This window comes from Mobula birostris, chromosome 12 (assembly GCF_030028105.1).
Source record: "Mobula birostris isolate sMobBir1 chromosome 12, sMobBir1.hap1, whole genome shotgun sequence".
NCBI classification, from domain to species: Eukaryota; Metazoa; Chordata; class Chondrichthyes; order Myliobatiformes; family Myliobatidae; genus Mobula; species Mobula birostris.
Window position 1 is genome coordinate 15,445,792 of NC_092381.1, and position 23,685 is coordinate 15,469,476.

At 41.8% G+C, this 23,685-nt stretch overlaps 1 protein-coding gene across 1 annotated transcript in view; it reads left to right on the top strand.

Annotated features, from left to right (window-relative positions):
• Nucleotides 1–21,964, top strand: part of LOC140206434 (calcium-activated chloride channel regulator 1-like) — a 55,003-nt gene extending 33,039 nt beyond the window's left edge. The window contains exons 5-12 of the mRNA XM_072274803.1: nt 462–618; nt 1,514–1,738; nt 11,747–11,971; nt 12,055–12,232; nt 15,887–15,993; nt 16,078–16,299; nt 16,393–16,663; nt 21,771–21,964. Coding sequence (XP_072130904.1) covers nt 462–618; nt 1,514–1,738; nt 11,747–11,971; nt 12,055–12,232; nt 15,887–15,993; nt 16,078–16,299; nt 16,393–16,663; nt 21,771–21,964 — 1,579 coding nt within the window. The remainder of the gene's footprint in view (nt 1–461; nt 619–1,513; nt 1,739–11,746; nt 11,972–12,054; nt 12,233–15,886; nt 15,994–16,077; nt 16,300–16,392; nt 16,664–21,770) is intronic.
• Nucleotides 21,965–23,685: the final 1,721 nt, after the last annotated feature.

Sequence of the window (23,685 nt, forward strand, 5' to 3'; positions counted from 1 at the left end):
CCCCTTTCCCATCCTCTTAAACACACAGACAGACCTCTAACCCCAGGACAGGTTGCCTTCAGGCCTTTAGTCCAGTGAGTGGGTTCTCACAGAAATCCCATCTTAGAGATTCAGATCTCTCTGCTGCCCCTCTGTATTCTCTGCAGTTCTCTTGTCCATCACCTGTCTCAACTAGATCTACCTATAATCTGCCAGATCTTGCTCCACCCCTTTCCTCCACCTTTCTTTTACCGGCTATCTCAACTTTACCTTTCAACCCAGATGAAGAGTCTTGACCCAAAACTTTAACTGTCCAAATATATAGTGAGGAGGAAAACTTCTTCAATGTAGCTTTACCTTGAAAAAACTTTGCGGTGGAGTAATCCAACATCTGCAGTTATTTGTATCTCCAGATCTAGTTTTTGTTTCTTGTGTATCCTGGAAATTAATTCAGATAATTTTTGGTTTGTTCTCACGTTCAGGTGTACTAAAGAGATAACAGGAAGGATTCTCTCATGCAGAGGAACTTCCTGTTTTCCCTGTGGTATCATCGGTCCCCCAATTGGTGATTGTAAGTTTTTCCCAGATGAAAGTCAGACAACAAGAGCTTCGATAATGTATCTCCAAGGATTAAAAGATGTAAGTTGAACTGGCAATTTCTTTCTGAAAACAATTTCTGGAACAGCAAATGAACATTTATAAATTGATCAAAAGACAAAATCCCTATTCATTTTAGGTACCCTATCAAGTAACCAATGGCGCTTGTGTTATGAAGGCCACATATCAGATTTTCATTCCACTAGAATAGTACAGAATTGTGTGGTTTACCCCACTTAGAAATTACATTTCCCCAGACTTAGTTACTACAGTATCACAATATTAAAAGTTGATTGATTCATTTTTCTCTCATAAAGTTGGACTTTGTTGAGCTACAGCTGGTGTAAGTAAAGACAAATTCTTAAGAATGATAAAGATTTATTTCGAAACGTACAGTGGAAATGTGTCATTTGCATCAAATCAAATCAATGAGGATTGTGCTGAGGGCAGCGCACAAGTGTTAACACACTTACGATACCAATATAGCAGGCCTACAACTTACTAGCCCTGACAGTAGGTCTTGAATTGTGGGAGGAACCCGGAGCAGCCGGAGGTAACCCATGGAGTCATGGGGAGGACATAAAAACTCCTTATAGACCATGGTGGGAATTGGACCCAATCTTACAGTTGGCACTGTAAAATGATTAGGCTAACCTCTATGATACTATGCTTACCCCTAATAATGCTACATACTGTTGCCCATTGTGTCCTCTGGAATGTAGTCATTGGTTCAAGTCCTCAGATTACACCATGGAAGCAAAGTTTGCAGAGGGAATGCAGAACTAGCAAGGATCTCATAGGCAGATCATCAAGTAAGCCTCGATCATCAAGCAGCTTTCTGGCTCAGGGGTAAAATTTCCACCAGTTGAAGTGAAACCCAGTAAACAAACCTGCAAATGCTGACAGACACTGACATTTCTTACATCCTCGTTTTCAGGTGGTAGAATTCTGCGACAGTGGCACCCACAATCCTGAAGCACCAACTATGCAGAACAAAATGTGCAATTACAGGAGCACTTGGGACGTAATCAGTCAATCAGAGGACTTCAAGAATAACCCTCCAGCTCATAACACTCCATCCCTTGTGCCGACATTTACTCTACTGCATGCCAAGGATCGAGTGCTATGCTTAGTTCTTGATGACTCTGAAAGCATGAGTGCGGTATGAAATAATAGTGTTGGTTTATACTGAGGAATAATCCCTTCATTTGAGGTGTCTGTGTGTAATATCATGTAGTTAGAGACTTCATCCTAGCATTTTGGTTGTCCATGCAAGCTGGAACCTGATGAAGTATTTCAAGGATCAATCTGAAATAGGCTATAAAATACCAGATGGATTTTAAAACACAAGAGATTCTGAAATGCTGGAAGTTAAAGTGTGAAATGTTGCACTTTGGGAGGACAAATAAGGGTAGGACATTTGAGAAGTGGTAGGGCACTGAAGAGTGTGTAGAACAGAGGGATCAGGGGTATAGATCCATTATTCCTTGAAAATGGTATCACATGCATATAGGGTCATAAAGCGAGATTTTGGCATATTGGCTTTCCTAATTAAAAGTATTGAGGATAAGAGTTGGGATGTTTTGACTTGAATTGACTTTATTACTTACTTCCTTTACATACATGAAGAGTAAATATCTTTAAGTTACGTCTCCATCTGAGTGTGCAATGCGCAATTTATAGTAATTTGTAATAAATAGTATGTACAACAAAACAGGTAATATAACATAAAAATACAATTGTATCAGTGTGAATTAATCAGTCTGATGGCCTGATGGAAGAAGCTGTCCCAGAGCCTGTTGGTCCTGGCTTTTATGCTATGGTACCGTTTCCCGAATGGTAGCAGCTGGAACTATTTGTGGTTGGGGTGACTCGGGTCCCCAATGATCTTTTGGGCCCTTTTGACACACCTGTCTTTGTAAATGTCCTGATTAGTGGGAAGTTCACCTCAACAGATGTGCTGGGATGTCCGCACCACTCTCTGCAGAGTCCTGCGATTGAGGGATGTACAGGTCCCATACCAGGCAGTGATGCAGCCAGTCAGGATGCTCTCAAATGTGCCCCTGTAGACAGTTCTTTGAATTTGGGGACCTATACCATATGATGGCAGAATATAGTATTAATAGTAAGACTCTTGGCAGTGTGGAGTATCAGAGGGATCTTGGGGTCCGAGTCCATAGGACTTTTCTCCTTGGAGTGACGGAGGATGAGAGGTGACCTGATAGAGGTGTACAAGATAATGAGAGGCATTGATTGTGTGGATAATCAGAGGCTTTTCCACAGAGCTGAATTGGCTAGCATGAGAGTGCCTAGTTTTAAAGTGCTTGGAAGTAGATACAAAGGAGATGTCAGGGGTAAGTTTTTTACGCAGTGAGTGGTGAGTGTGTGGAGTGGTCTGCCGGCGGCAGTGGTGAAGGCGGATACTATAGGGTCTTTTAAGAGACTCCTGGATGGCTACATGGAGCTTAGAAAAATAGAGGGCTATGGGTAAAGCCCAGGTAGTTCTAAGGTAGGGACATGTTCAGCACAGCTTTGTGGGCCAAAGGGCCTGTATTACGATGTATGTTTTCTATGTTTCTACGTATCTTCAACTGTCTAAGGTGAAACAGGCGCTGTTGTGCTTTTTTCACCACACATCCGGTATGTACAGACCATGTAAGTTCCTCGGTGATGTTTATGCTGAGGACCTTAAAACTGTTCACCTTCTCAACCCCAGATCCATTGATATCAATAGAGGTTAGGCTATCTCCATTTCTCCTGTAGTCCACAACCAGTTGAAGTTGTATTAAATGTTAGTGAGACTTAATATGGAGTATTGTGTGCAATCTTGGTCACCTACCCGCAGGAAAGATGTCAATAACATTGAAAGAGTGCAGGTCAAATTTTCAAGAATGTTGCCGGGATTTCAGGACCTGAGATTTAGGGAAAGGTTGAATAGGTTTGGACTTTATTCCCTGGAGCATGGGTTCCCAAACTCTTTTAATGCCATAGACACCTACCATTAACTGAGGGGTTTGAGGACGCTAGACAGAAATACCTGCCCTAGAGCACTGGAGAATGAAGCTAGAATTGAACATAGAACATAGAACATAGAATAGTACAGCACAGTACAGGCCCTTTGGCCCACAATGTTGTGCCAACCCTCAAACCCTGCCTCCCATATAAGCCCCCACCTTAGATTCCTCCATATACCTGTCTAGTAGTCTCTTAAACTTCACTAGTGTACCTGCCTCCACCACTGACTCAGGCAGTGCATTCCACACACCAACCACTCTCTGAGTAAAAAACCTTCCTCTAATATCTCCCTTGAACTTCCCACTCCTTACCTTAAAGCCATGTCCTCTTGTATTGAGCAGTGGTGCCCTGGGGAAGAGGCACTGGCTATCCACTCTATCTATTCCTCTTATTATCTTGTACACCTCTATCATGTCTCCTCTCATCCTCCTTCTCTCCAAAGAGTAAAGCCCTAGCTCCCTTAATCTCTGATCATAATGCATACTCTCTAAACCAGGCAGCATCCTGGTAAATCTCCTCGGTACCCTTTCCAATGCTTCCACGTCCTTCCTATAGTGAGGCAACCAGAACTGGACACAGTATTCCAAGTGTGGCCTAACCAGAGTTTTATAGAGCTGCATCATTACATCGCAACTCTTAAACTCTATCCCTCGACTTATGAAAGCTAACACCCCATAAGCTTTCTTAACTACCCTATCTACCTGTGAGGCAACTTTCAGGGATCTGTGGACATGTACGCCCAGATCCCTCTGCTCCTCCACACTACCAAGTATCCTGCCATTTACCTTGTACTCTGCCTTGGAGTTTGTCCTTCCAAAGTTTACCACCTCACACTTGTCCGGGTTGAACTCCATCTGCCACTTCTCAGCCCACTTCTGCATCCTATCGATGTCTCTCTGCAATCTTTGACAATCCTCTACACTATCTACAACACCACCAACCTTTGTGTCGTCTGCAAACTTGCCAACCCACCCTTCTACCCCCACATCCAGGTCGTTAATAAAAATCATGAAAAGTAGAGATCCCAGAACAGATCCTTGTGGGACACCACTAGTCACAATCCTCCAATCTGAATGTACTCCCTCCACCACCACCCTCTGCCTTCTGCAGGCAAGCCAATTCTGAATCCACCTGGCCAAACTTCCCTGGATCCCATGCCTTCTAACTTTATGAATAAGCCTACCATGTGGAACCTTGTCAAATGCCTTACTAAAATCCATATAGATCACATCCACTGCACTACCCTCATCTATATGCCTGGTCACCTTCTCAAAGAACTCTACCAGGCTTGTTAGACACAATCTGCCCTTCACAAAGCCATGCTGACTGTCCCTGATCAGACCATGATTCTCTAAATGCCTATAGATCCTATCTCTAAGAATCTTTTTCCAACAGCTTTCCCACCACAGACGTAAGGCTCACTGGTCTATAATTACCCGGACTATCCCTACTACCTTTTTTGAACAAGGGAACAACATTTGCCTCCCAGCCAATCCTCCGGTACCATTCCTGTGGGCAACGAGGACATAAAGATCCTAGCCAGAAGCTCAGCAATCTCTTCTCTCACCTCGTGGAGCAGCCTGGGGAATATTCCATCAGGCCCCGGGGACTTATCTGTCCTAATGTATTTTAACAGCTCCAACTCCTCCTCTCCCTTAATGTCAGCATGCTCCAGAACATCAACCTCACTCATATTGTCCTCACCATCATCAAGTTCCCTCTCATTGGAGAATACCGAAGAGAAGTATTCATTGAGGACCTCGCTCACTTCCACAGCCTCCAGGCACATCTTCCCACCTTTATCTCTAATCGGTCCTACTGATAGAGTTATACAAAATTATGAAGTAAATGAAAGCAGGATTTTTCCACTGAGATTGAATGAGAATAGAACTAGAGATCAGGGGTTAAGGGTGAAAGGTGAAATGTTTAAGGGGAACATGCTGTATTTCCTCAATGCCAGACTAAGGATAGAGACCATAAGACCAGAAGATAAAGAAGCAGAATTAGGCCAATTGGCCCATTAAGTCTGCTCCAACATTTCATCATGGCTGATACGTTTTCCCCTTCAGCCCTAATCTCCTGTCTTCTCCCCTTTCCCTTATCGACGCTGGCCTCTCCTTTACATTTTATATATCTGAAGAAACTTTTGGTATCCTCTTTAATATTATTGGATAGCTTATCTTTGTATTCCATGTTGAATTCATCTGGGTAGAGATTAGGAACAGTAAAAGGAAAAAAATCACTGGTGGGAGTTGTCTATCAGCCACCGAACAATAACATTACAGTGCCACAGGCAATAAACAGAGAAATATCTGAGGCATGTGAGAATGGAACAGCAATTATCATGGGCTACTTTAACTTGCACATAGATTGGGTGAATCAAGTTGGTCGAGGCAGTTCAGAGAAAAACTTCATAGAATGCATCCGTGATGGCTTTCTTGAACAGTCTGTTACTGAACCTACAAGGGAACGTGCTATCTTAGATCTGGTCCTGTGCAATGAGACAGGTAACATTAGTGATCTTGTAGTTAAGAAAGAGTGATCACAGTATGCTTGAGTTTCTCTTACAAATGGAGGGTGCAATAGTTAGATTGAAAACCAGTGTATTATGCCTAAACAATGGAGACTACAATGGGATGAGGGAGGATTTGGCTAGTGTAAACTGGGAACACGGGCTATATGGTGGGACAGTTGAGTAACAGTGGAAGACTTTCAAAGAGATTTTTCACAGTGCTCAACAAAAGTATATCCAAGTTAAAAGCAGGGACGATAAGAGTGGGGAGAGCCAGACTTGGATAACTAAGGAAATAAATGATCTCATCAAATTAAAAGCTTGTGTGTACAAAGTCACCGAGTAGTGGGAAACTGGAGGATTGGGAGAACTTTAAAAAGCAACAAAGAACTATTAAATGAGCAATAAAGAAAGGTAAGATAGATTATAAAAATAAATCAGCACAAAATATAAAAATGGATAGTAAAAGTTTTTATAATTATATAAAGTGGAAAAGGGTGGGTAATGTGAATGTAGGTCCCTTGGAGGACAAGAAGGGGGAATTGATGTTGGGTAAAGAGGAAATGGCAGAGGCTTTGAATGTCTATTTTGTGTCAGTCATCATGGTGGAGAACATGTCTAACATGCCAAAGAGAGATGTTATGGATGTGATGGGAGGTGAAGACGTCGATACAAGAGCTATCACTAAAGAGGTGGGCCTGAAACTAGATAAGTTCCCTGGTCCTGATGGAATGCATCTTTGAGTACTGAAAGAAATGGCAGAAGTTATAGCAGAGGCTTTGGTGATAATTTACCAAAATTCTCTGGACTCTGGGTGGGTCCTCGCAGATTGGAAGACGGTGAATGTCACATCACTATTCAAAAGATCGTGTCAGCAAAAGGCCGGTAACTATAGGCCAATTAGTTTAATATCTGAAATTAGGAAAATGCTTGAAGCTATCATTAAGGAAGAAATAGTGTGGCATCTGGAACGAAATGGATCCATCAGGCAGATGCAGCATGGATTCAGCAAAGGCTGGTTCTGTTTGACAAACTTACTGGAGTTCTTTGAGGATATAACAAGTGCAGTGGATACAGGGGAACAGATGAATGTTATTTACTTGGATTTCCAGAAGGCATTGAATAAGGTGCAACATAAAAGACTTACTACCATAAGATATGAATGCATAGGGTTGGGGGTGATGTATTAGCATGGATAGAGGATTGGTTAACTAACAGAAAGCAGAGAGTTGGGATATATGAGTGTTACTGTAGTTGGCAATCAGTGGTGAGCTGTGTGTCGCAGGGGTCGGTGCTGGGCCCGCAACTGTTCACGATATACATTAACGATCTGGAAGAGGGGACCGAGTGTTGTGTACCTAACTTTGCTGATGTTACTAAATTGAGTGGAAAAGCAAATTGTGCAGAAGAGATGGACAGTCTGCAGAGAGATATAGATAGGTTAAGGGAGTAGGCAAAGGTCTGGTAGATGGAATACAATGTTGGTAAATGCGAGGTCATCCACTTCGGAAGGAAAAATAGAAGAGCAGATTATTATTTAAATGGTAGAAAATTGCAGCATGCTGCTGTGCAGAGGGACTTGGGAGTGCTTGTGCATGAATCTCAAAAGGTTAGTTTGCAGGTGGTGCAGCAGGCTATCAAGAAGGCAAATGGAATGTTGGCCTTCATTGCTAGAGGGACTGAATTTAAGAGCAGGGAGGTTATGCTGCAACTGTACAGGGACTGGTGAGGCCACACCTAGAGGACTGCATGCAGTTCTGGTCTTCTTACTTGAGAAAGGACATACTAGTTTTGGAGGTGGTGTAGAGGAGGCTCAGCAGGTTGATTCCTGAAATGATGGGGTTAGACTATGAGGAGAGATTGAGTCACCTGGGATTGTACTCTCTGAAATTCTGAAGAATGGGAGGAGATATTATAGAAAATTATAACATTTTGAAAGGGATAGATAAGATGGAGGCAGGAAAGTAGTTTCCACTGATTGGTGAGACTAGAACTGGGGGACAGAGCCTCAAGATTCAAGTGAGTAGACTTAGAATGGAGCTGAGGAGAAACTGCTTTTCCCAGAGAGTGGTGGATCTGTGGAGTTCTCTGCCCATTGAAGTAGTGGAGGCTACCTCAGTAAATATATTTAAGACAAGGTTGAATAGATTTTTGCATGGTATGGGAATTAAGGGTTATGGGATAAAGGCAGGTAAGTGGAGATGAGTCCATGGTCAGATCAGCTATGATCTTATTAAATGCGGGGCAGGCTAGATGGCCTACTCCTGCTCCTATTTCTTATGTTCTTATTTCTTCCTTTTTGGAAATCGAAGTGGATAGTAAAAGCTTTTTCAAGTATATAAAAAATAAAGGAGAGATGAGTCAACTGTTAAGGATGAGGTGATGGAGTACCTGATGACACAGGAGCAGATAGGACAAAGTCAGCATGGTTTCTTCAAGGGAAAATCTTGCCTGACAAACCTGTTGGAATTCTTTGAGGAGATTACAAGTGGAATAGATAAAGAAGTGTGAGGTGGTTCATTTTGGTAGGTCAAATATGATGACAGAATATAGTATTAATGGTAAGACTCTTGGCACTGTGGAGGATCAGAGGGATCCTGGGATCCGAGTCCATAGGACACTCAAGGCTGCTGCTCAGGTTGACTCTGTGGTTAAGAAAGCATACGGTGCATTGGCCTTCATCAATCATGGGATTGAGTTTAGGAGCCGAGAGGTAATGTTGCAGTTATATAGGAGCCTGGTCAGACCCCGCTTGGAGTTCTGGTTGCCTCACTATAGGAAGGATGTAGAAATCATAGAAAGGGTGCAGAGGAGATTTACAAGGATATTGTTTGGATTGGGGAGCATGCCTTAAGAGAAGGTTGAGTGAATTTGGCCTTTTTTCCTTGGAGCGACGGAGGATGAGAGGTGACCTGATAGAGGTATATAAGGTGATGAGAGAAATTGTGTCAGAGTCTTTTTCCCAGGACTGAAATGACTAACATGAGGGAGCATAATTTTAAGGTACTTGGAAGTAGGTACAGAGGAGGTATCAGGTGTAAGTATTTTAACAGAGAGTGGTGAGTGCGTGGAATGGGCTGCCGGCAATGGTGGTGGAGATGGATACGATAGGGTCTTTTAAGAGACTCCTGGACACGTATATGGAGTTCAGAAAAATAGAGGGATATGAGTAATCTTAGGTAATTTCTTAGGTAAGGATATGTTTGGCACAGCTTTGTGGGCCGAAGGGCCTGTATTGTGCTGAAGGTTATCTATGTTTCTAGGATGCAGTGGATGTTGTATATTTGGACTTTCAAAAGGCCTTTGACAAGGCGCCACACATGAGGCTGCTTATCAAGTTAAGAGCCCATGGTATTACAGGAAAGTTCCGAAGATGGTTAGAGCATTGTCTGATTGGTAGGAGGCAGTGAGTAGGAATAAAAGGATCCTTGTCTGGTTGGCTGCCAGTGACAAGTGGTGTTCCACAGGGCTCTGTGTTGGGGCCGCTTCTTTTTATGCTGTATATCAGTGATTTTGATGATGGAATAGTTGGCTTTGTTGCCAAGTTGGCAGATGATATGAAAATTGGTGGAGGGGCAGGTGGTGTTGATGAAACAGGTAGGCCGCAGAAGGACAAACAGATTACGAGAATGGGCAAGAAAGTGGCAAATGAAATACAATGTTGGAAAATGCATGGTCATGCACTTTGATAGAAGAAATAAATGTGCAGACAATTTTTTTAAATGGAGAGAAAATCCAAAAATCTGATATACAAAGGGTCTTGGGAGCTTTTGTGCAGAAGAACATAAAAGTTAACTTGCAGGTTGAGTCAGTGGAGAAAAATGCAAATGCAATGTTGGAATTCATTTCAAGATGTCTAGAATACTTTATACTTTATATTTTATTGTCGCCAAACAATTGATACTAGAATGTACAATCATCACAGCGATATTTGGTTCTGCGCTTCCTGCACCCTGGATTACAAATCGATAGTAAATATTAAAAATTTAAATTATAAATCATAAATAGAAAATAGAAAAATGGAAAGTAAGGTAGTGCAAAAAAACGGAGAGGCAGGTCCGGGTCAGGATCCATTCAGCAGTCTTATCACAGTTGGAAAGAAGCTGGCTGTACGAGTCTTCAAGCTCCTGAGCCTTCTCCTGAAGGGAAGAGGGATGAAAAGTATGTTGGCTGGGTGGGCCTTGTCCTTGATTATCCTGGCAGCACTGCTCCTACAGTGTGCGATGTAAAGTGAGTCCAAGGACGGAAAATTGGAAGATTGGTTTGTGTGAATACAAGAGCAGTGATGTGATTCTGAAGCTTTATAAGGCACTGGTGAGACCTCATCTTGATAATTGTGAACAGTTTTTGGCTTCTTATCTAAGAAAAGATGTGCTAGCATTGGAGAGGGTTCTGAGGAGGTTTACAAGGATGATTCAGGAAGTGAAAGGTTATCATGTGAGGAATGTTTGATAGCTCTGGGTCTGTACTTGCTGGAATTTAGAAGAATGAGAGGAGATCTCATTGAAAGGGTTAGAAATGGTAGATGTGGAAAGGATGTTTGCCATGGTGAGAGAGTCTAGGACAAGAGAGTACAGCCTCTGGATAAAGGGGCGTCCATTTAAACAGAGATGTGGAGAAATCTTTTTAGCCAGAGAGTGGTGAACTTGTTCTATTTACTACCATAGGCAGCTGTGGAGGCCAGGTTGTTTGGTGTATTTAAGGCTGAGCTTGATAAGTTCTTGATTGGACAAAGCATCAAAGGCTACGGAGAGAAGGCTGAGGAATGGGGCTGGGGAGGGGAAAAAAAAGGATCAACCATGATTGAATGGCAGAGCAGACTCGATAGGCCAAATGGTGCTCCTAAGTCTTGTGTTCTTATGGTCTTTGGGATGTATATATCCTGCGCCTTCTGAATTGCTCACAGAAATTCCACATATTGCTGCTCTGCTGTCATCTCTACCAGTGTCCATTTCCAATCAATTCTGGCCAACTCCTCTCTCATGGCTCTGTAATTCCTTTTACTCCACTGTAATACTGATATATCTGACTTTCGCTTCTACTCAAATTGCCGGGTGAATTCTATATATTATGATCACTTACCTTATGAGTTCCTTTATTTTATGCTCTCTAACCAATTCTGGTTCATATAACAACACTCAATCGGGATAGCTGATCCCCTAGTGGGCTCAACCGCAAGCAGGTCTAAAAAGCCATCTCGCAGGAATTCTGGAAGTTCCCCTTTTGGGATCATGCACCAACCTGTTTTCCCAATCTATCTGCAAATTGAAATCCCAAATGACTATTGTAACATTGCCCTTTTGGCCCAGATTTTCTATCTCATGTTGTAATTCATAGACTATATCTTTACTACTGTCTGGAGGTCTGTATGCAACTCCATCAGGGTCTTTGTACCCTTGCAGTTCCTTAGCTCTACCCGCAATGTTTCAACACGTTCTGACCCTAAGTCACTTCCTTTTAATAATTTGATTTCATTTTTTACCACCACCTCTTCTCCATTTTACTTACAGTTAGATCCACAGTGGAATTCATAGAACTTCATTGAAATTATAATGAAAGGCTCGTTTGATTAGTCCCTGAGGTACCTAGCATTAAAACATGGAGTTGAACTTCTAATCCAGTTTATCTTCTTTATGAAAATAGGCAAACCGAATTCTCAGGCTCAGACAGGCAGCTTCGATATTCCTGATGCAGATCATTGAATTAGGATCCCAGGTTGGCATTGTTACTTTTGACAGCACTGCAATTATTAGAACGCATCTGAGACGAATTGAAAATGATGATGTGAGAAAGGAGCTTATAAACTTTCTGCCTACATCAGCAGGTGGTGGAATAAATATCTGTAGTGGGATTCGGTCTGGTTTTCAGGTAAGTACAATGCAATTTTCAAGAATTATTTTTTATGATTGTTATTTATTTCCCCCTGTTGATGAGAACTGACTGTTGTTCAGGTACTTCGTGGAGACGATGGTGCCACAAATGGTGATGAACTAGTTGTGTTTGTTGCTGGGGAGGACTCTACTATAAGCAGTTGCTTTGGAGATGTGAAACAAAGTGGAGCTATTATCCACACCATTGCATTAGGTCCAAATGCAGCTATGGAACTGGAGCAATTATCCACTATGACAGGCAAGGAATACACAGTTAAATGTATGGATGATGACATCTGACTGGACAGGTTGATATCGGGTCAATGTTTTAAGTGAGTTTGGAACTGAGCCTGAGTACCATTTAGGCCCACATAAGTTTATGGTGTGCAAGATGATTCAATCAACATGTCTTAGAACATAGAACAGTGCAGCACAGTATTGGCATTTTTGTCCATGATGTTTTACTGATGTTTTAATTTAATATAAGATCAATGTAACCATTCCCTTCCACAGATCCCTGCATTTTTTCTATCAGCCATGCTCCTATCTAAGAGTTTCTTAATTACCCTTAATGTTTCTGCCTCTGCCACTACCCCTGGAGGGGTGTTTCCTGCACCCATCACTCCCTGTGTAAAGGACTTGCCTCTAACGTTCCCCTATAGTTTCCTCTAATTAAATGTGTGCACATAAGGTTGAGCTGCAAGAGACTGCTGGTGCTGCCATCACACTTGATGCTGGAGCAACTCAACAGGTCAAGTAGCATCTATTGAGGGAAATGGGCAGATAACGTTTCAGAAGAAGATTCTTCATCTGGACTGAAGGAGCAGAGGGGAGATGCCCTGTAAAATATGATGGGAAGGAGTGGTGTAAGGGCTGGCAAATGATGTTCCTCTATTAATTCTCCTCTTCATTTTCACACTGACATGTGAGTCCTCACCTCCTCCTGTAACAGGGTAAGACCAAACACAACCTAGAGGGATAGGATCCTGTATTCCACCTGAATAGTCCACACGCAATACATTGGCATGAACATTGAATTTTCTAACTTTCAGTAAACTCCCCCTCTCTCCCTTTTCTTCCTCCTCCTGTCCTACCTCGTTCTTGCTGCACTCACCCCAATCCTTATCACCATATTTATTTCCCGTCCTCCACCTACACTACCTCAAAGTTCAAAGAAAATTCACAGTGGAAGTACATATATTAGATTAGATTATGAGAACACTCAGTCCTCTTTTATTGTCATTTAGAAGTGCATGCATGCATTAAGAAATGATACAATGTTCCTCCAGAGTGATATCACAGAAAAACAGGACAAACCAAAGACTGACACTGACAGAACCACATAATTATAACATTTTGTGGTTCTGTCAGTGTCAGTCTTTGGTTTGTCCTGTTATATATGCTATCCTACATTACCCTGAGATTCATTTACTTGTGGGCATTCACAGTAAATATATAGAATCAATGAAAAACTGCACACAACAAAGCCTGACAAACAATGAATGTGCAGAAGACAACAAATTATGCAAAATAAAAAAAAGAAAAGAGAAACAAAATAATAATAAATGAATAAGCAATCAATATTGAGAACACAAGTTGCTGAGTCCTTAGGTTTTGGAATCGGTCCAGTGTTGGAGTGAGTGAGGTTATCTGCTCTGGTTCATGAGCCTGATGGTTAAGGGGTAAATAACTGTTCCTGAACCTGGTGGCCTGGGACCTGAGACTCCTGCGTTTCCTATCTGCTGGCAGCAGAGAGAAGAGAGCATGGCCTGGATGGTGAGGGTCTTTGATGATGGATGCTGCTTTCCTGCATCAGCACTCCTTGTGGGTGTGCTCAATGGTTGTGAGGGCTTGTTGCAAAATGGAGACATCTGTTTCTCCCTTATTGTGGGGGGGGGGGGGAAGAGAGAGAGAGCCTGTGGTATGTTGAATTACCAGGTGGATAATGTAGTTCTTGCAAGTCTGTGTCTTTGCTGATGCTTTGCTCACTCTTGAGTGCTCGGCGGTGGGTGCTGATGCTTTTTTTTGCCGGTAGGGGGAGGAGGGATTGTTGCTTGCTGCCGCTTACATGCGGGAGGGAGAGGAGCTAGGGGGTACTTTGGAGTTCTAACATTTAACTGTCGTTCATTCTTTGGGGCACTCCTCTGTTTTCAGGGATGGTTGCGAAGAAAAAGCATTTCAGGATGTATATTGTATACATTTCTCTGACATTAAATGTACCTTTGAAACATATAATAGACTGGGCTATGTCCACTACTTCTTGTAAGCTTTTCCATTCAAGGGGATTGATGTTTCCATTCCAGGCCATGATGAAACCAGACAGGACACTCTCCACCATGCATCTATACAAGTTTGTCACAGTTTTAGATGATGTGTCAACTTCAAAGGAATTACATCCACACACTCCTCCCGCTGGTTCCCCTCCCATTTGCCTACCACAGCTCCCTAGATTCTGTGCTCCATCTTTCTCTCCTATTAGATTCCATCACCTGTCTCACCTGCATCTATCACCTCCCGGCTCATGTCACTACTTCCACTCTGCTCTCCTCTGTCTGCCTATCAGCTCTCTCCACTTGGATCCACCTATCGCTTGCCAGCTCTTGTTACACCCTTTGCATTCACCTCTTCATACTGGATATTTCCTCTATCTTTCAGTCCCAATAAAGGGTCTGTATGTGAAATGCCAACTGTTCACTTCCCTCCATAAATGTTGCCTGACCCACTGAGTTTCTCCGGTATCTTGTGTGTTACTTTCTGTATATTTAAGGTAGTCAGGGAAAGAGCTGTTGATAAGAAATGAACATAGAACATTACAGTACAGTACTGGTCCTTTGGTCCATGATGTTTTGTCAAACTTTTAACTTACTATAAGAACAATCAAACTCTTCCTTCCTCCGTAGCCCTCTATTTTATTATTGTTCATGTGCCTATTGAAGATTTTGTTAAGTGCCTCTGATGTATCTACCTCCACCACCACCCTGGGCAGGGTGTTCCAAACACCCACCATTCTTGGTGTAAAGAACTTACTTCTGACATCCCCCTTATATGAATGATTTTATCTGACACGTTGTCATGAGCTGGATACACTGCCTGGAAGCAGATGTTGAGATTATATGATCAATGCACTTCACAAAATCCAAGTACAACTTGGTCCATTTTAGTGCAGAGACAGGGATTCATCCCGTTACAGATGAATTCCTGCCCCTGCCTTAAAAAGGTGTAAATAATCATGAGGGGCAAAGATACAGTGAATGCGCAGGTCTTGTTTTTCCCAGGAAAAGGGAATCAAATGCTAGAGGGTATAGGTTTGTGAAAGGACAGAGACATAAAGGTGCAACTTCTTCACACAGGAGGTGGTGTGTATATGGAACGAGCTGCCAGAGGACATGGTTGAGGCAGATATACTAACACCATTTAAGACATTTGTGCAGATAATGATAGGAAAGGTTTAGGGGCTTGTGGGCCAAATTGTTGCCTCATTCGTCTTATATTCAACAGTATCACTTCAATTCAAGTCAAGTTGCTTTTATTGTCATTTCAACCATAACTGCTGGTACAGTACACAGTAAAAACGAAACAATGTTCGTCCAGCACCCTGGTGCTACCTGAAACAACACAAAACTACACCAGACTTCAGACCTACACGGGACTACATAAAGTGCACAAAACAGTGCAAGACAGTACAATAAGTAATAAACAAGACAATAAGCACAGTAAAGGACAAATTATAATATAATAAATTATGTAAATGTAAATGAAAACAATGCTTTAGCAGGAATTGAGAAAGAAATGAGCAAAAATTGCAAAGGGAGTGAAAAAATTGCAAAATTTAAATTTTAAGCAAAAGTTTTCCCTTTTTAGTGATTACTGATCTCTATATTAATTCTACAATTTCTTATTCTTCAATTATCAGGTGGTTTGAGCTTTTCAGCCACAGATAAAGTGGACGAAAATTCTTTAATTGATGCTTTCACTGGATTAGTGTCAGGAAATGGCAACCTTGGCCAACAGTCAATCCAGGTTTGTTTCTTAGAACAACTTTCCAATACTAGTTGAAAATGCACTACATTACCAGTTTAAATTTTTTTCCTGTTTGGTTTACAGGTTGAAAGTTTTGGAAAGAACATTAACAGGAATAGTTGGTTCAACGGCACAGTTTACATTGATAAAACCATTGGGAATGATACTTCCTTTGTAATCACATGGCAGAATGCTGCACCATCTGTCTTTGTACAAGACCCTCGTGGAAAGATTTACAAAGATGTAAACTTCGAGATGGACTCTTCTTTACATACAGGCAGGCTTGCCATTCCTGGCACAGCAGAGGTATGGCTCTTATTGGATTTTGTGTTTATCTTTTTCATTTTTTTCTTTTGGTTTCCTTTGTTTCAAATTAAAATGGCTTAACTTTTCTATCAGACTGGAGAATGGACCTATGCGATGCAGAATAAGTTTTCCACAGTTGAGGATTTAACCATCACAGTGACATCCCGTGCAGCAGATGAGAAAGTTCCCCCTATCACTGTCAACGGACACATCAGTCAAGATAAATCAACATGGCCATCCCCTCTGGTCATTTTTGCAGAAGTCAGTCATGGTTTCTTACCCGTCCTTTATGCAAATGTGACAGCCACGGTGGAACAGGCAGACGGCAGTTCTGTCAGCATTGATCTTCTGGATGATGGCGCAGGTAAGTGCATATGAAAGAAAGAGAAGAATGCAATTACAAAGCATTATTCACGTTCCAGCCAGAGAGTGACAGAATACAACAGGTCCTGAAGTACAATTGAACTATAAACTATGTTCATTAGAAAACAAAGATTTGCATATGGTCTCCTCCCACAAATACCTTCTGCATGTTTTAGAACTTTGGAATTAAGGACGGCTTCCACACTGGTTTTGTGGATTCATAAGTGACTGATGTTGGAGTTGATGTAGAGACTGATCAGTCTCATGTAGGACAGCACACTATCAAGGTGGTTGGCATCAGTGTTCACACTGCTGTCTGTGAGGAGGTTATACATTCTCATTGTGACTGTGTAGGTTTCCTCCAGGTGCTCAGGCTTCCTCCCAAATTCCAAAGATGTACGGTTAGGGTTAATGAGTTGTGGGCGTGCTATGTTGGCAATGGAAGCATTGCAACAGTTTGAGCTGCCCCCAAACTGTGTTGGTCGTTGATGTGAAAAATGATGTATTTCACTGTGTGTTTTGATGTAAAGCTAATTTAAAAAAAAAGGAATCCCAGACTCTTCCACAGATAGGACAGGAGATGCGTAATTAAGCAGTGGATGGGCGGTTTGTGCATAGATTTGCTCCTTCTTCCATTTACACCAGGCTTCTGTGTGCTCCCAATGCATGGAGTTGAGGGTCTCAATATCATCTCAAATACTGTAACTTAAAGTAATGATAGATAATGGAGTCATAAGACCATAAGGCATAGGAGCAAAATTAGCTCATTCAGCCCATCAAGTCTGCACTACCATTTCATTTTGAATGATTTATTGTACTGAAATAGATCAGGTTTTACTTGGACTTGGTGAAGTGCTCCAATGATATAATTACAGAATCTGCCTCCAGGCAGTGTATCCAGCTCAGATAACATGTCAGATAAAAGCATTTATATGGGGAAGGGGGAATATCAGAGGTAACTTCTTTACACTGAGAGTGGTGTGTGTGTGGGAGACCCTGCCCAGGCTGGTAGAAGATGCAGATTCATCAAGGGGATTTAAGAAAATCTTGGATAGACACATGGATGATAGAAAAATGGAGGGCTATGTCTGTGTTGGGTCAAGCTGCTTTTGATATTATATATCAATGATTTGGATGACAGATTTGATGGCTTTGTGGCCAAGCTTGCGGACAGTGTGAAGATAAATAGGGGGCAGGTAGTCTTAAGGAAGCAGAGAGGCTAAAAAAAGGACTTGGATTAGGAGAATGGGAAAGAAGTGGCAGATAGAATAGTGTTGAGAAGTGTATGGTTATGCACTTCAGTAGAAGAAATAAAAGTGTAGACTTCTTTCTGAAAAGGGAGAAAGTTGAAAAATCTGAGATGCAAAGCAAATTGGGAGTCCTCATGCTGGATTCTGAAGGTTAATTTGCAGGTTGAGTCGATGGTGAGGAAGTCACATGCAACGTTAGCATTTATTTTACGAGGTCTAGAATATAAACGCCAAGATGTAATGTTGAGGCTTTATAAAGTACTGGTGAAGCCACACTTGGAGTAATGTGAGCAGTTTTGGACCCCTTATCTAAGAAAGCATGTGCTGACATTGAAAAGGGTTCAAAGGAGGTCATGAAAATGATTCAGGGATTGAAGGGCTTGTCATATGAGGAGAATTTGATGTCTCTGGGCCTCTACTCTCTGGAATTTAGAAGCATGAGGGGTGACCTCATTGAAACCTACTGAATGTTGAAAGGCCTTGATAGAGTGGATGTGGAGAGATGTTTCTTCAGGTGGGGGAGTCTAAGACTGGTGGGGTCAGCCTTAGAGTAGAGCGGAGTCCTTTTTGAATGGCGGATAAGGAGGAATTTATTCAGCCAGAATGGTGAATCTGTGGAATCCTTTGACAAAGGTGGCTGTGGAGGTCAAGTCATTGGGTCTATTTAAGGCAGAGGTTGATAGATTCTTGATTGGTCAGGACATGAAGGGATATAGACATAGACATAGAATAATACAACACAGTACAGGCCCTTCGGCCCACAATGTTGTGCCGACCCTCAAACCCTGCCTCCCATATAACCCCCCACCTTAAATTCCTCTGTATACCTGTCTAGTAGTCTTTTAAACTTCACTAGTGTATCTGCCTCCACCACTGACTCAGGCGGCGCATTCCACGCACCAACCACTCTCTGAGTAAAAAACCTTCCTCTAATATCCCCCTTCAACTTCCCACCCCTTACCTTAAAGCCTAGTCCTCTTATATTGAGCAGTGGTGCCCTGGGGAAGAGGCACTGGCTGTCCACTCTATCTATTCCTCTTAATATCTTGTACACCTGTATCATGTCTCCTATCATACTCCTCCTCTCCAAAGAGTAAAGCCCTAGCTCCCTTAATCTCTGATCATAATCCATACTCTCTAAATCAGGCAGCATCCTGGTACCCTTTCCAATGCTTCCACATCCTTCTTACAGTGAGGCGACCAGAACTGGACACAGTACTCCAAGTGTGGTCTAAACAGAGTTTTATAGAGCTGCATCATTACCTCGGGACTCTTAAACTCTATCCTTTGACTTATGAAAGCTAACACCCCATAAGCTTTCTTAACTACCCTATCTACCTTTGATGCAACTTTCAGGTATCTGTGGACACGTACCCCCAGATCCCACTGCTCCTTCACACTACCAAGTATCCTACCATTTACTTTGTACTCTGCCTTGGAGTTTGTCCTTACAAAGTGTACCACCTCACACTTCTCCGGGTTGAACTCCATCTGCCACTTCTCAGCCCACTTCTGAATCCTATCAATGTCTCTCTGCAATCTTTGACAATCCTCTACACTACCTACAACACCACCAACCTTTCTGTCGTCTGCAAACTTGCCAACCCACCCTTCTACCCTCACATCCAGGTTGTTAATAAAAATCATGAAAAGTAGAGATCCCAGAACCGATCCTTGTGGGACACCACTAGTCACAACCCTCCAATCCCAATGTACTTCCTCCACTACAACCCTCTGCCTTCTGAAGGCAAGCCAATTCTGAATCCACCTGGTCAAAGTTCCCTGGATCCCATGCCTTCTGACTTTCTGAATAAGCCTACCATGTGGAACCTTGTCAAATGCCTTACTAAAATCCATATAGATCACATCCACTGCACTACCCTTATCTATATGCCTGGTCACCTCCTCAAAGAATTCTATCAGGCTTGTTAGACATGATCTGCCCTTCACAAAGCCATGCTGACTGTCCCTGATCAGACCATGATTCTCTAAGTGCCCATAGATTCTATCTCTAAGAATCTTTTCTGACAGCTTTCCCACCACAGACGTAAGGCTCACTGGTCTATAATTACTCAGATTATCCCTACTACCTTTTCTGAACAAGGGGACGACATTTGCCTCCCTCCAATCCTTCGGTACCATTCCCATGGACAATGAGGACATAAAGATCCTAGCCAGAGGCTCAGCAATCTCTTCCCTCGCCTCGTGGAGCAGCCTGGGGAATATTCCGTCAGGCCCCGGGGACTTATCTGTCCTAATGTATTTTAACAACTCCAATACTTCCTCTCCCTTAATATCAACATGCTCCAGAACATCGACCTCACTCATATTGTCTTCAAGGTCATCAAGTTCCCTCTCATTGGTGAATACTGAAGAGAAGTATTCATTGAGGACCTCGCTCACTTCCACAGCCTCCAGGCACATCTTCCCACCTTTATCTCTAATCGGTCCTACCTTCACTCCTGTCATCCTTTTGCTCTTTACATAATTGAAGAATGCCTTGAGGTTTTCCTTTACCCTACTCGCCAAGGCCTTCTCATGGATATGGGGAGAAGGAAGGAGATTGGAGCTTAGTGGGAAAATGGATTAGCCATGATGAAATGGCAGAGCAGACTGAATGGCAAAATGGCCGAATTCTGCTCCCATTTCTTATGGTCTTACGGTATTTCAAGTTTGTGTCTGAATGCTTTACTCACAATGTTGTGCCTACCTTTCAACTTAAGCTAAGATTACATACACCCATAAGTGTATGAAAACTCAAGTGTCATCTGTGTACTGCAGATTGCCTACTGAGGTTTTGTAGGTTAAGAAGTTCCCCATCTCACTGGATGTTCATTGGAAGTGATATGGCGCACTGCAGCGAGAATGACTGGAAAAAAAAACTATCAAAGAAATAATGCATCCTTTCTAGAAAACGTCCTTCACTGCGATTGACTCTGTGCGAACCCATTAATTAGTTCATGAGACATAGGAGCAGAATTAGGGATTCGGTCCATCTAATGTACTCTGTCAATTGATCATGGCTGATTTATTTTCTTTCTCAACCATATTGTCCTGCCTCCTCCCTGTAATCTTGAACACATTGACTAATGAAAAACTTATTCAGCCTCTGCTTTAAATATAGCAACTGAATTGGCCTCCACTGCCATTTGGGTTAATGAATTTCACAGATAGATCAGAATTGAAGAAGCCTCTCGGAGGAGACGCAAAACATCTTCTAGACAACACAACAAGTCCAGTTGTCTTGACTTACTACTGATTGATATACAATGACCTGGATAATTGAGAACCTCCATGGACATAGTGATAGATTAGCTATTTAACACGCTAAGTAATAGTATCAATCTGATCTACAAGATTCCTTGAATGAAATAGCTGGTATTGTCTGGTTTGATACAGGCACAATTAACGCATACCCATTGTCTTACATTGCATCTCTTGAGCAGCCAACCCCACGCTGTGTGTCAGCAGCCTGTGGTCTATAGACTGTGCTGTTTGTTTGCAAAGCTGTCCTTTTAACTTCAGACTGATTATTGCTTGTAATTTACATTAAGAACTGAAGACTGGTTCTTGTTTACAACAAGAAGCTGAGCAAAGAATATTGGTTGGGAGCTTAACTTATTCAAAAAGAACTCTTAGACCTGTGGAAGAGTCAGCTGCTGTGTTAGAAAGCTGAACTTGGCTAAAAGCTTAACTGGGCCCAGAATAGTGAATATCCATTACAGTCTGACATATAGCCATTTATTCCATTTATTACTTCTCTTTACAATTAAAGTAGATCATTATAAAGGAAGTTAGTATTTCATAAGTTTTCATGCATGCCTTCATTTAAACCTTTATATGCCTTTTTATTTTTAGACCCTGATATTGTTAGAAATGATGGTGTTTATTCTCGATATTTTATTGATTATGGTGGAACTGGACAATACACCCTTAAAATATCTGTTCAAGGAAAAGATGGGATCACAAGATTTGCAGCCAGGCGGCAAGGACATGCTATGTACATTCCAGGATATGTGCAAAATGGTAATGTCTTAATGGATAAATGTTAAGCACTTGGTACATGGAGCTTAGAAAAATAGAGGGCCATGGGTCACCCTAGGTAATTTCTAAAGTAAGTCCTTGTCTGGCACAGCATTGTGGGCTGAAGGGCCTGTATTGTGCTGTAGGTTTTCTATTTTTTTCCTATGTTTTCTACTATGTTTAATAGTGTAACACCATCTGCTTTCACCATTTCCTCAGCCCAAGTGCCACTGAAGCTCTCATCCTTTGCATTCCTAGTCCTAGACTTGACAACTCCAAAGAACTCAGAACAACCTCCTGTCATTAATTTTCTTTGAAACTCAACTCCTCCAGTACTCTGTTATCCACTGTCCTCGCTACTTGATATCAATATCTTGAAGCTAAACCTTTGCTAATATTCTTTGAAAATCTTTTGATGGGCTGCTGTTATTAAACACTGTGCACTTTCTGGTGAAGTTAGTGCAGTTCTGCTGGTAGTGAGTTCAGCATGATGATGAGGAAACAGTGATATGTTTACAAGTTAGTTGCTAACTCTCTGAATTAGGAGACAGAGTGGGCATGAAGACATACCATACATTGAGAGTGCACTGCAGTTCAGTGTTAACCTAGTTTAAGTCCTCAATTCCCAATGTGAAAAGTTAGGTTTGACGTTGAAATTGTAAACATAAAGCAATATAAATCAATAAATCAGTATCAAAATCAGGTTTATTATCACTGGCATGTGTTGTGAAATTTGTTAACTTAGCAGCAGCAGTTTAATGCACACATAATATAGAAGATAATAACAAGTAAATCAATTACAGTATATGTATATTGATAGATTAAAAATTGTACAAAAAACAGAAAATACATATTAAAAATTGAGGTAGTGTTCACGGGTTCAATGTCCATTTATGAATCAGATGGCAGAGAGGAAGAAGCTGTTCCTGAATCGCTGAGTGTGTGTCTTCAGGCTTCTGTACCTCCTGCCTGATGCTAACAGTGAGAAAAGGGTATCCAAGGATATCCCCTGGGTGCTGAAGGTCCTTAATAATAGATAATGACTTTCTGAGACACTGCTCCTTGAAGATGTCCTGGGTACTTTGTAGGCTAATACCCTAGATGGAGCCAACTAAATTTACAACCCTCTGCAGTTTCTTTCAGTCCTGTGCAGTAGCCCTCCCACCCTACTATAACAGACAATGATGCAGCCTATCAGAATCAGTTTTATTATCACTGGAAAATGTCACAAAAATTTGTTGTTTTGCGGAAGCAGTACATTGCAATACATAATAAAGAAACTATAAATTGCAATATATGTATATATTTAAATAAGTAGAGCAAAAAAAGGAAATAAAAAATAGTGAAGTAGTGTTCACAGATCCATTGTCCATTCAGAAATCTGATGGTGGAGGGAAAGAAACTGTTCCTGAAATTTTAAGTGTTTGCCTTCAGGCTCCTGTACCTCCTCCCTGATGGTAACAATGAGAATAGGGCTTGGCCTGGGTAATGGGGATCCTCAATGATGGTGCTGCCTGTGTTATTATGTGTGCATAATAAAGAACTTCAGTTTCCAGTGGGCAATACGAGGTATTCACCTGGAACTGGAAGCTATGATGGTGACCTGGTTGCGCATGTGCATAGGGTTGAGCAGCGTTTCAGTAATAAAATGCTCTAATGTAAACCCACGTCACGTTTATCTTTATTAAGAACAAGCATAACACGGCCTTTTTGAGGCATCACTTTTTGAAGGTGTCCTGGATGCTGGGAA